This window comes from Papio anubis, chromosome 9 (assembly GCF_008728515.1).
Source record: "Papio anubis isolate 15944 chromosome 9, Panubis1.0, whole genome shotgun sequence".
NCBI classification, from domain to species: Eukaryota; Metazoa; Chordata; class Mammalia; order Primates; family Cercopithecidae; genus Papio; species Papio anubis.
In genome coordinates this window covers 37141521-37154627 of record NC_044984.1, presented here as the reverse complement: position 1 = coordinate 37154627, position 13107 = coordinate 37141521, and the positions used below count along the sequence as shown (strand labels likewise).

Sequence of the window (13107 nt, the reverse complement as noted above, 5' to 3'; positions counted from 1 at the left end):
TGGCATAGACTTTCAAGTCAAATAGTAGGTATAGGAGGGCTTGCAGGATTATCATTGTCAAGGGATTAATACCACACATGTGAACCAGAGTACATATCACACAAAAATTTGTAGGTTGGGTCTCTCTAGGAATTAGTATACTGACAGGAGACATTCTGAAATTTGTTTAAGCTCAGAAGCCAGAAAGCCTGCGAAAATAGCCCAATAATTGAGCGTTAAAGGCAGCCCAATAGAAGTAAGAGAAGATAATCTGGGAAAATGAGAAGAAAAGAAGATACACCTTAGGATCCAAAGCATAAGGAGGTGAGTTGTGCTGTAATAGAGTGGATCATATCCAAAGGACATTCAAATAAAAGTGGAATGATTAAAAATGACTCATCTCTAGCAATACAATATTTCAGAGATACAACTTGGTGTTTTCTGGATTAAGGATTTTAGACTAGGGGTTCTCAGTTATATCTGATTATAATCTAGGCGGCTTTTTCAAAAGTCATCTGCACCCCTAATTCTAAAACAATTCTTATATGCCCAGGGATGAGACGGTGATACATTTGCCCCCTTCATTGAGGTGACTTTGATACAATCCACTTCCATAAACATGCCTTTGAACATCAAGAACTGGGGCATCTGTGGGCATTTGGGTTAAAACAAATTTTGGCCTGGAGACTCAGTTTATGTTACAATATGTCCTCAAGTTAATGACTTTCTTGGGATTCAATAGACTGGAGGGACCCAATTTATAGAAATCCCCACAAAATTATGTATTGTAATTTATCTTTACAAAATACTTGAACATATTGCACTCGAAACAGGAAGAAAAGGCAGCTTGGGTATTACAATAATATTTACATTTCTATATTATCCTAGTTTGATTTCCTGGTCACATCCATACTGGGCTTTTTTTGTGTTATTACTTTTATAAAAAAGTATAAAATATTTTAAGCATATTAAAAAAAGAATAATTACTGGATAATTGGCTTTATCAAATCTTTAAATTTTTCTTACCTAGTTGGTATTTAATCCATAAAAATAAAATGTTTAAAAGTGCACATCAAAATTACATACACACAAATTGTAAAACTTTTTCATTTTCAAAAATTACAAGTTCTAGATATAAATTTATAAAATAATTATGTATCATTTACTAGTTTTCTAACATTTTACAGGGATTTGTTTTGATTTCTTGTCAACATATGAAAAGCGAAGTACCCTAGCAAAACCGGAGTCATTATACTCCAATGTTTAACATCATTAAGTCTCTATTTTATAGCACTTCAAATAACTGTTTTACTTTTCTAGTAACATCAGAATATAATAATTTCCCTTTATTTTTCTTTCTTTAGGTTATTTGTCTTTGCCATAATAACAACACATGTGTCAGATTTTTCATGTACTTGAACAACAGACAGATGAAAACAGAGATATAATTAAACTTGCAGATGAAACAGATAGAAGATTTTTATAAAGTATCACAAAAACTGACTTCATGCTAAATAATTTTATGTGTGTACTGCTAAGGTAGGCTGTACACCCGACTAGTAACCCATTTTCTCAAGATTGAATAGATCATCTATGAATAACAATAGGAGATAGCAGAAATATTAATACATGGTAATCCAGGCTGGGCGCCGTGGCTCACGCCTGTAATCCCAGCACTTTGAGAGGCTGAGGCGGGTGGATCACTTGAGGTCAGGAGTTCGAGACTAGCCTGGCCAACATGGTGAAACCCCGTCTCTACTACAGATACAAAAATTAGCTGGGTGTGGTGGTGTGTGCCTGTAATCCCAGCTACTCAGGAGGCTGAAAAAGGAGAATCTCTTGAACCTGAGAGGAGGAGGTTGCATTCAGCCGAGATCGCACCACTGCATTCCAGCCTGGGCAACAGTGAGACTCCATCGAATGAATGAATGAATAAATGGTAACCCAAAATAATCCCTCTCCCCTGTTATTTCAGTCAAGTTTTTCTACCAGTTATATTCTTAAGAGAAACTCTCCTTTAAAGAACTGCAACTTAGCACAGTGGCTCACACCTATAATTCCAGCACTTTGGGATGCTGACATAGGAGGATCACTGGAGGCTAGGAGTTTGAGATCAGCCTGAGCAACAGGCTGTGAGATTCTATATAGTACTTAGGGACTACTCAAAGGTCATTTGCAGGTTTATGACTCCACCCATCATCCATCCAACAAGTATTTCTTATAAGCCTACTACACATACTGTTCTAGGTGATGGCAGATGTAGCAGTAAATAAGACAAAACAAAGCCCTTGTTTTCACAGAGCATCCATTGTAGTAAGGGGAGAAAAGGAAATAAAAACATATGTCAAGTAATTATTAACAAAAAAAAGGAAAAAAAGGATAGTAATTTTATATAAAATAAGGACATTAATCTTTGTGTTAAAGATACATCTACTGAGCAAACCTTTTACTTACGCTTTCATTTAATTGGTATCTTGAAAGGTACCAACTGCCTCCCAATCACCAAATTAAACAGAATTTTCTCAGTTTCCATTTTCCTTATATTCCTCTAAGCATCTGATACTGCTGACCACCTTCATTTTGAAACTCCAATAGTTTGCATGACAAATTTCCTATTCTGGTTCTTATCTTTTCACATTAGTGTGACATTAACATAAGCTACACAGTCACATCTAGGATTTGAGACCATTCCCTATCCAACAAAAGAAAACAGATTTAATTGATGTGGAAATTGGATAGCACCTAGAAAAAAGTTTTCACTTTGTTCTTAATTTCCAATAGTTTTTAGCAGATTATTAGCAATGTAATTACATTTATTCAACGCACTAGAGAGTAACAACTACATCAATAAGCACCTGTACAAAATGTTACATTTTGCATTTACTTCCTTTAATCCTCATAAAATAATAACCCTGTAATAGTTGCACATTAAAAACAAAGTCTTGCTTTTCAGAATGACTTCACTAAAAAACTAGACTTAAATAGTATCCTTTATTTTTTCTTTAATATTTGGAAAATACTTTAAAGTATAATGAAAAACATAAGAAACATCTGTAATCCCAATATTCAAAAATAATATTTGCTAACATTTTGCTGTATTGAACATTTCTTCCATCCCATCCCTATTGTTTAATAATTTTTAATTGCTTCATACTAACTAGAATATTAATATTCTGCAAAAAAGAAGTTTGTTTTGTATTCAAAAATAAACAATCCAGGTGGGGGACCATGCTGATCAAACTGACTGTGAAGTCAACTCAAACAATTTTTATAATTTTTTAAGTTGTAGTTTTAGAGTTACAGGTGGAAAAAGAAATGAAGCATATTTATTCAATAAATGTTTACATGTGCAAAGCAACACAAACAAAAATTATGTACATGTAGACAACTAGATTCTCACCTGTTCAATCTCTTTGGTTTTTGATGCTATTGCTTTAGAGCGAGTGGTTAGCTGACTATCTTCAAATAATTCTATCCCATGTGTTGTGTTTGACTCAGGTTCCTCTGGCTGATCAGTAAACAATGGTGCTGTGGATCCCGCCTTGAAAAGGAATTAGAAATCTTTAATATTTTCTTAAAAAACAGAGCATTTCAGATGGTTGTGTATAGGCACTAACTGGCAAATTATATTAAGTGCTACATGTTTTAAGAAGAGAAAACTCTTTCGATTTCACTATGCATAACGAGCATATGTGAAATGGATTAACGAGGAAATAACTGCTATTTTTTTTTTTTTAATGTGGAACACTTCATGAATTTGCGTGCCATCCTTGCACAGGGGCCATGCTGATCTTCTGTTTCATTCCAATTTTTAGTGTATATGCTGCCGAAGCAAGTGAGACTGTTACTTTTTAAATTTTATGTAAGACAAAGCCTCTAGGCTTATTCGATTCCAAAATATTATTTCATATTATATTAAGATATGTATAAAAAAATTCTCGTCCCATGACTATTCCTTAAGCGATCAGTTTATGAAATACTGAGGAGAAAAAGTCCAAATGGAAGTGAGAGGTGTTGTACATGCATAAAGAAATATATTTAAAGAGAATATGAGAAGAGGCTGTACCTTTAGAAGTTAAACTACCTTTCTCCTGTGGCCTAACAATTCATTGAAATCATTAAAAAGAAAATCCCATAAATCAATAATGATCACTTCAGTTTTAGACCAATAATTGAAAAATGAATAAATATACTGTGAATTACATCTAAAACAGTCAGGTGGGGGATTAAGTATTGGAATACATATATATACGCATAGACTATCTCTGGAAGGACACTATCTACAGAAAAAAATGATCAAAGGAGTTGTCTCAATAGTAACAACTTACAAGAAGTAGCAAAGAAGAGCCACATTGTAAATACTTTGGTGCCATTTGAATTTCTGACACATACATGTATGATCTACCAAAAAAAAAAAAACCCTGAGGCAGGCAGATCATGAGGTCAAGAGATCAAGACCATCCTGGCCAACATGGTGAAACCCCATCTCTACTAAAAATACAAAAATTAGCTGGGTGTGCTGGCGGGTGCCTGTAATCCCAGCTGCTCAGGAGGCTGAGGCAAGAGAATAGCTTGAACCCGGAAGGCGGAGGTTGCAGTGAGCCAAAATCATGCCAGCGCCACTGCATTCCAGCCTGGTGACAGAGCAAGACCCCGTCTCAAAAAACAAATAAACAAACAAACAAAAATTCCTAGTTTTTTTTACAAGTTTGAGTTACATATGTTAAGGGACTTATACCAAAAGCATAAAAGTCATTTAAGAAAAGAATTCCACTAGCAACATTCTTTGTAAACTGCCCAGTCCCTGGTGTTCTGTTACTGCAACACAAAACTAAGACATAGGCCTACACACAATACGTAAACTGGTGAGCACAGAAAATACATCAGAGAAGACAGGAGCTTTCAGAAACAAAAAGCAAGTGAAAAAGGGGAAAAAAAACTGACAATTAATTTAAAAGAGCTCATCAGTAATTAAATTTATTTTAATTAGATACATATGTCCTAGGGAAAACAAGGCAAGTGTTTGAGATACATTCAACATATATTGCTAGACATAAAAATTAAGGTCATCAATGAAATACAAAGTGGCATAAAATTTTACAGTAGGTAGAAAAGTAGAATCAAGAAAGATCTTGAGTTGTATTATCTCCAACACTAGTGATTCCAATGAATGAGTATAAATCTGAAAGGGAGCCATGGAAGATGGTCATTCTAGACTAGGGACAGAATAAGCACAGACATTGAAGCCGAAAATAACATCCTGTATGTGAAAACAACCTAAGTCGTAAATTTAAAATTTTTCCTCCATAGCAGGAAGTAACCTATTCTATTGAGACTTTTTTTTTATTTTTATTTTTATTTTTTTGAGACAAAGTCTTGCTCTGCCACCCAGGCTGGAGTGCAGTGACGCAATCACAGCTCACTGCGGCCTCAATCATCCAGAAGCAAGATTCTCTCACCTCAGCCTCCTGAACAGCTAGAACTACAGGCACACGCCACCATGCCCAGCTAATTTTTTGTGGTTTTTTTTTTGTACAGACAGGGTCCTACTGTTTTTGCAGGTGTGAGCCAGTGCACCTGCCCCCCCCCCCCCCCCCCCCCCTTTTTTTTTTGAGACAGAGTCTTGCTGTCACCCAGCCTGGAGGGCCATGGTGTGATCACGGCTCACTGCAAACTTCAATTCCTGGGCTCAAGTGATCCTCCCACCTTAGCCTCCTGAGTAGCTGGGACTAAGGGGCCACCACACACAGGTTTTTTGTTTTTTTTGTTTGTTTGTTTGTTTGTTTTGTAGTGACAAGACCACACAACACTGCCCAGGCTGGTCTCCAACTCCTGGCCTCAAATAATCTTCCTGCCTAGGTCTCATCTACCAGGACATTCTAATATCCTTCAAATAATTTTCTTTTCATTCTGATAACCAAAAGAAAACTCTCACAGCTATTTGTTTAAGGACAACAAATTATATCTCTACAAAACTTGACTGCACCCTTCTTGATGGCTAGGATGGCACCTCAAAAGCAATATCTGACACAAGTAGATATACAATGCATAGTTAGTGAACTTAAATAAACTATATAAACTATAAGAAAACTAGTAGTATTTTTTAAGTGTACCTTAAAACACTAATCCTGAAATATACGCTGTGAAAAAAATTACATAGTCAAAAGTTTGGTAAATTATGCAAATTCTTTTATTCATCCTCTTACTGAACACCGATGAGCATATTAATAATACATTAAAATCTCTAAAAAGTGTTGAAATATCAAAACCAACCTAACTCTTTTAAACTTGGCATCTCCCAAATAAACTGGCTATTAGAATCTTTTTTTTCCTTCCTCAGACCATTAAGACCCTTCAGACTGCTGTCAAATACTTTGGAAATGCTGTAGCAGAGCTCAAAAGATGAAAGTACAAAACTGAAAAGTGGCAGGAACCACAACATGCCTGAGTATTTAAGTATATTATTGAATTTACCTTCAATTTTACTGGACTTTCTATAAACCACACATCTTCCCAAACTGCTTAGAACTGTAATGATGGAAGCAAGTGAAGATAAGGTGGAAACTTAAGCATTCTATCTATCTCAGCTCATAATAATGAAATTTACACAATGTTCCTGAAGTACATGAACCATTACTTAAAAGGCTCATATAAAATAAAATATTGCCACAATTAGATTTAAACAGACATGCACATGCACACACACACACAGTTCTTTGCCAAACTCTTGCTTGGCATCAAAGGCCTTTCTTCTTTCCAGGTTATTCTGTCAAATTAGATATCAGTTTACAGGACCAAGGCCAAAATTACATTTCTCAAAAAGCATGGACCACAGAAATGAGTAACTATTCAACAACAGACCGAGAACAAATTAGCAAAATATTAATATGCAAAAATATTAATAAGAGAAAAATATTAATACGATATGGGACTAAGTCTACAAAAACTATCACAAAGATTTCCCAAATGCTTTATTTCCAGTATGAAAAAGTATCAATCTAAGTAGAAAAACATTTTAGAGAATGGGATGAAATTGATGCTGCTGTTCAACAATAATGATATACACAAATAAACATATTATGGTTATCAGTGCTACTCTCACATATCTTGCCTTTGATCCAGCAAAAGAACATGTCTGACCTATGACTCAACTTACAGATTTTTTTAGGGTTATTTACTTTTCATTAATTCGAAATCTAGCAAATCCTGATATTTTAGAGGAAAAAAAAAAAGATGTTTAAAAAGTATTTCTAGATCCAAAGTCACTCATGGATTATTCAGTGTCAAGATGCATTCAATAAATGAGAGAACCCAAGTAGAATATTTAAAATTTGAGAACAGTAGTGAGCTTTTATAAAAACCTGAGATAAAAAAATGATGGGAGAAGGGAGGATAAATATACTATTAATGTTCATATATTAATAAAGTCTTGCTAACTGAAGATAAAGTATTAAGTAAAGAAATTATTCTTTTTGGAAGTTTTCAGTTCTATAAAACAAACTACCAATATTCCAAAGCAGCAATTTTGAAGCATAAATATCAATGATTAATATAGAAACATTATTCTAAATTATTAGAGAAAATAACCAAAATAATCCAATTAAATGTATTACTGAAAAGTATGGTTCATGCTTTTAAATAGTGCTGGAAAAGTACCAAGGAGGAACAGCTTGGTGTTTTTCATACATTTACTGGAGAATATGCGTAAGTATCTATTATTATAGCTACAATGAGGAGGAAACCTTGACCCACTTAAGAACAATTGATATCTAAAAGACAGATCAGCATTTTTAAAAAGAAAGGCTCTGTTTGCGTAAGTTCTGATAGGGGTTGTACTTTTTATGAGCAGTGTACATTAGTTACTTTGGAAAGGATTTTTTCACTGTATAAAGATGTAGTTAAGTATTATTTTTACATACAATATTAATGCTTGATCCCTTTTATCAAATAACATTCTATAAAAGTCATTCCAAAAGTAAACAAAAAAGCCAGAATGCTCCTTCAAATAAAATAATTTGTCACAGGACAGATTTTTATATTCTCTACCTGTCATGTCAAAGAACTCCTATAGTATCAAATTCTGAACCTAAAAGCTTAATTGTGCCCATAAAATTTCTATATATCCCTTTTAGAGATGTTATAGGTTAATACAGAAATTTTTCAGTTCATTTCAAAATACATTAATACAAACATGTCATAAACCTTTTTCTACGGTCCCAAAAATGTTCCCATCTTTCGGTATTCAGGACTCATCAAGGTCTCAAGTTGCCAAGACAATGAATAATTTTATTTCTTGGGATATTTATGAGATAATCTGCATGAAGTATAACAAGCAATATAAATATGGTCCACAATCCAAGGTCAAATTAGATTTCTGTTCTGAATTCACTGGCTTATAACTAGTGGCTCAGCGTGATTTCCTGAGATACTTTTAACAGCAAATGCCATTAAAAGAAGTACATAAATAACACATTTTTCTTATCCATATTTATACTATTCTTACACTCCAAAACTACTGTAAACATTCAGACAAAGTGTGATTACTGAATTCAGAGTCATTCATATTCAGACTATCATTCTGTGTGGTAATTTTAATACCTGTAATCCATGAGGATATATTTTAAAGCACGGGAATAAACCAAATATTTTCCACCCATAATTTAAAATCCAGACAAAACTTTCAGATGTGAAACATAAAGGAGACATGCCTTACCTCATACTCAGAAATTTCAGGCAAGTTACTTTCATCGGATTTCTCTAGCTTTTCAGCAGCCCACTTGCTTGCAGCCTCAGCAAGCTCCTTTTCAGTTAGCCTACTGGGTTTGTCTAACACCTAATAAAAATAGAAGAACATTTCTGTTACAATTCTCAAGGGCTTTTAAACTTCAAATACACCAAGAAGTACACTGCACTTACATTTAAAATCACATAAGCCTTCGAATTTATACGGAGAACAGGTATATTCTTTATTTCTTTCTTCTAAAATATTCAACATGGAATTACTTTAAGTAGCAATTCCTTTGGGACATACAGACCAGATCTAATTCTTAATTTCATTTACATAAGACTCTAGAAATTCATCTAAGTAACAAAGCAAAAGGCACTGACAATTAACTCATACACTAATTATATTTAGAATATAAAAGACATCATACTGATTTCAATTTTGTGCCTTTAAGCATATTTAATGAAATAAGTAATGTCTAAATTTCAGTAAGGCAAACTCCTAATACAACAGAAACGTATAGATATGCTGTTTTTACAGTGTATAGTGAGTTACATAAATCCTATGCCTTACACAAAATTTTAAAACTCAAATTTCATTTTGTGATCCTAGTACTAGTTCCTTTATCTAACTGCATACAATACTAAACAAGGTATGAACTTTGCAGTTATATGCAGACCTGGCTTTGAATCGCAGTTTAATGACTTGCTAGGTAGATGACTTTATATGCATAACTTATGACACCATGAGCCTTGCTTTCTTCATTTACAAAATAGGGGTTAACAATGCTCATTTTACAAAGCAGTTGTGAGAATTGAAGGAGGTAATAGATCTGGAAGTATCCACAATAATGCTTGGTGCCTCAGGATTTCTTTCTTTTCCATATTCGCTGATGTGAATCTACTATACTAAAACATATCTGAAAATCAATCAGCCCATGGGCTCAATATAAAAATAAAGAAAGTAAAATGTCTTTTCCGGATCAGATATAATTCCCCCAGTATTGTTTAAAGGCTTATTTTTGTAAATAAGATATGACTTGTAAAGCACACATTTAAAAATTATTTCCTTAGGGCCGTTATGGTAATTCTCTGATTCCATTCTACTTCCTTGGCATACATTTTCAACCACTTTGCCCTGCCATGCCTAGTGGCATAACCATCTCTTACGTAAAAATCCTTCTATTACTAAGGTTTACTTTTCTAAAGTCACATCACTGATTTCAAATATACCTCTCGGGGATGACAGTGCTGCGCGCTGAACTTATGGGGCACTAACATTTATAAAGTGCTTTATCTACGAACGAAAAAAAGTACTTTAATTAAATAGATTTCCATGAAGGTGATTAGAGAGGCTTTATTATCCCAACTTATAAACTAAAAAACTGAATGATGGTGACTTGCTCAAAGTCACTAATAAATGCTGAGCTGGGACTTAAATCTAGGCTTTTTTGGGAGGGGCCGGGGGGAACGGAGTCTCACTCTGTCGCCCAGGCTGAAGTGCAATGCCGTGACCTTGGCTCACTGCAACCTCCACCTCCTGGGTTCAAGCGATTCTCCAACCTCAGCCTCCCAAGTAGCTGGGAGTACAAGTGTGCACCACCACGCCCGGATACTTTTTGTATTTTTACAGAGACAGGGTTTCACCACGTTGGTCAGGCTGGTCTCAAACTCCTGAGCTCAGGTGATCTGCCTGCTTTGGCCTCCCAAAGTGCTGGGATTACAAGCATGAGCCACCATGCCTGGCTTAGACATTTTTTTAACTGAAAAGGTCATTTGATGTTTTTCCACATCTTGTTAAATTCATCAAACTACTGGCTAGCCATCTATAACATTTACTGGAATATTATAGCAATATATCTATATGAAGTATATTCTACAGCCATCGAGGAACCTTAAACAGCTCATTCCAAAGCCCTGCCCATATATAAGGTTAAAAAGGTATTATAAGTAATACTTTTATTATTACTTAGTAATAGAAGGTTTTTTAAAAAGCTAGTTAGAAGAAGAAAACACATATACAAACACAAATATATCCAAGAAAGCTGGGTTTTTTTCCGGGGGGTGAGGGGTCATACCTATTTAAGAGAAAGTTAAAGACCAAAAACAATTATACGACTTCTCTCTAGCAAAGAATGAAGCGGCTGGGAGCAGTGGCTCATACCTATAATCCCAGCACTTTGGGAGGCTGAGGCGGGCGGATCATCTGAGGTCAGGAGTGCAAGACCAGACCAGCCTGGCCAACATGGTGAAACCCCATCTCTACTACAAATACAAAAATTAGCCAGGTGTGGTGGCAGGCGCCTGTAATCCCAGCTACTTGGGAGGTTGAAGCAGGAGAATTGCTTGAACCTGGGAGGTGGAGGTTGCAGTGAGCCCAGATTATGCCACTACACTCCAGCCTGGACGACAGAGTGAAACCCCGTTCCCCCGGTCCTTCAAAAAGAATGAAGCAAAAGCCTACTATAACTTACCATCATTCTGTCCACACATTTGAAAACCTATCATTTGAAACTAACAAACTCTGAAAAAGTATCCCAACATATGGGCAGCCATAATGTTACATCAAAGAGTTCACCAAATCAGGAAATCTAGGCTCATAAAGCTCCCCACAGCTACCATGTGACCTTGGGCAAATCAAAGAAGGCACTACCTTCTGAATACATAAAATAGCTATGGATCTAAAATTGTGATATTTTGATTCCATTTTAAGATTTTATAGTCTGGCTAGGCAGAGCGGCTCATGCCTGTAATCCCAGCACTTTAGGATGCCAAGGTGGGACGATCATTTGAGACCAGGAGTTTGAAACCAGGCTGGGCAACATAGCAAGACCCCATCTCTATTTTCATATACAAAAAAAAAAAAGACTTTATTGTCTGTGAAACAAAAATGCAAACATTTACATGAGGGGTGTCCAATATTTGGCTTCCCTTGGCCACATGAGAAGAATTGTCTTGGGCAACACATCAAATACACTCACTAACACTAAGAATAGCTGACGAGCTTAAAAAAAAAAAAAGGAAAAAAAAAATCACATAATGTTTTAAGACAGTTTAGGAATTTGTGTTGGGCTGCATTTAAAGCCATCCTGGGCCACAGGTGCATGTAGATCAAGCTTGATCTACATGAAACTATCGGACAAAAGTGGTTAAAAATCCAACACGGGTTTTCCACTAAACATTTTAACGTAGCACAAAACTCTATGTTGTAACTTATATACAGATAGCAGTATATTTCAGAGAAAATATTTCATATATAATAATTTGAATTTTTGTAGTGACTTTGGTAGGCAGGTACTATTTACTCTTCTTTCATCTATTACCTGACATGAAAACCAAGGCAGTCTTCCAGGTGGGTAAAGTACCCTTGATACAATTAAGACAGAACCATAATCCAGTTGGTCTTTGCTATTCAAAATCCAGAATCCCAGAACACTCAGACTTCTGGGAAAGTTCCAAAGATACAAGTTGTCACAAAGAAGCTTGTTTTTTTCCTTCTGAGGCAGGGAAGCAGCTGCCCCCCGAACACCCAGTATAGACTGCTAGATGATATCTACTCTTCCTGAAAAGCCAAAAAGTATGTAAGGCAGAATGAAAAGAAGTGAACAGATAACGGATGTAACAACCGTTATGGCTAAGAGAAAGGGTATGATATCTGTGAAGAGAACTTCTAACTGGAGAAAACAGATGGAAACAGCAACTTGTCAAGCTTGTAATTTCTGAGGATTTATGTTTTGAGATGCTAGGAAGGTAGGAATGAGACGAATGACACAGTGAGGGGTAGCTGTGTCCGTAAGAAATTAATTTAACTCCTGAGTCCTCACTCTACTATAGAATAGAGATATGTACCTACTAACATAAGATTTCTGCATGAATTAATAAGAGAAAAAATACACCATACATGTTAGGTCTCTGCCTACACTCTCAACGCCCCAAATAAAAGCACAATCCACCAGATATAACCCATCCAACCTGGTTATGGTCAAGATGAGAACATGGGTTGCAACAATAACTACTAAATTTGGCATAGACTGTGTTAAAAATTCAATGAGAAAACTGCCCATTTTTCTCATAGAAAATGGCAAACTCGGGCTGCTATTTTCAAGCTGTGGTTACTTAAAATGTAAGGGGTTTTGGTTTTTATTTTTTTGAGACACAGTCTCACTCTGTCACCCAGGCTGGAGTGCAGCGGCACGATCTCAGCTCAGCATAACCTCCACCTCCCAGATTCAAGCAATTTTCCTGCCTTGGCCTCCCAAGTATCTGGGACTACAGGCGCCCACCACCACACCCGGGTAATTCTTCATTTTTTGCTTTTCCTTTTTTTTTTCTTTTGAGATGGAGTCTCACTCTGTTACCAAGCTGGAGTGCAGTGGCGTGATCTTGGCTCACTGCAAGTTCTGC

The 13107-nt window shown here is 35.7% G+C and overlaps 1 protein-coding gene and 1 non-coding gene across 25 annotated transcripts in view; both read right to left on the bottom strand.

The window, feature by feature from the left end:
- PPHLN1 (periphilin 1) overlaps positions 1-13107 on the bottom strand; it is a 125597-nt gene that overhangs the window by 48449 nt on the left and 64041 nt on the right. For 23 of the 24 annotated variants that reach the window (XM_017945801.3, XM_017945804.3, XM_017945797.3 and 20 more), the window contains 2 exons: positions 8693-8812; positions 3380-3520 (listed from right to left, as the gene is read on the bottom strand). In XM_017945801.3, coding sequence (XP_017801290.1) covers positions 3380-3520; positions 8693-8812 — 261 coding nt within the window. The remainder of the gene's footprint in view (positions 1-3379; positions 3521-8692; positions 8813-13107) is intronic. The other variant, XM_021922215.2, reaches the window with a different exon arrangement.
- Positions 3713-3814, bottom strand: LOC116269002. Its single transcript, XR_004176328.1, has one exon. It is a non-coding gene; the product is annotated as a U6 spliceosomal RNA (small nuclear RNA).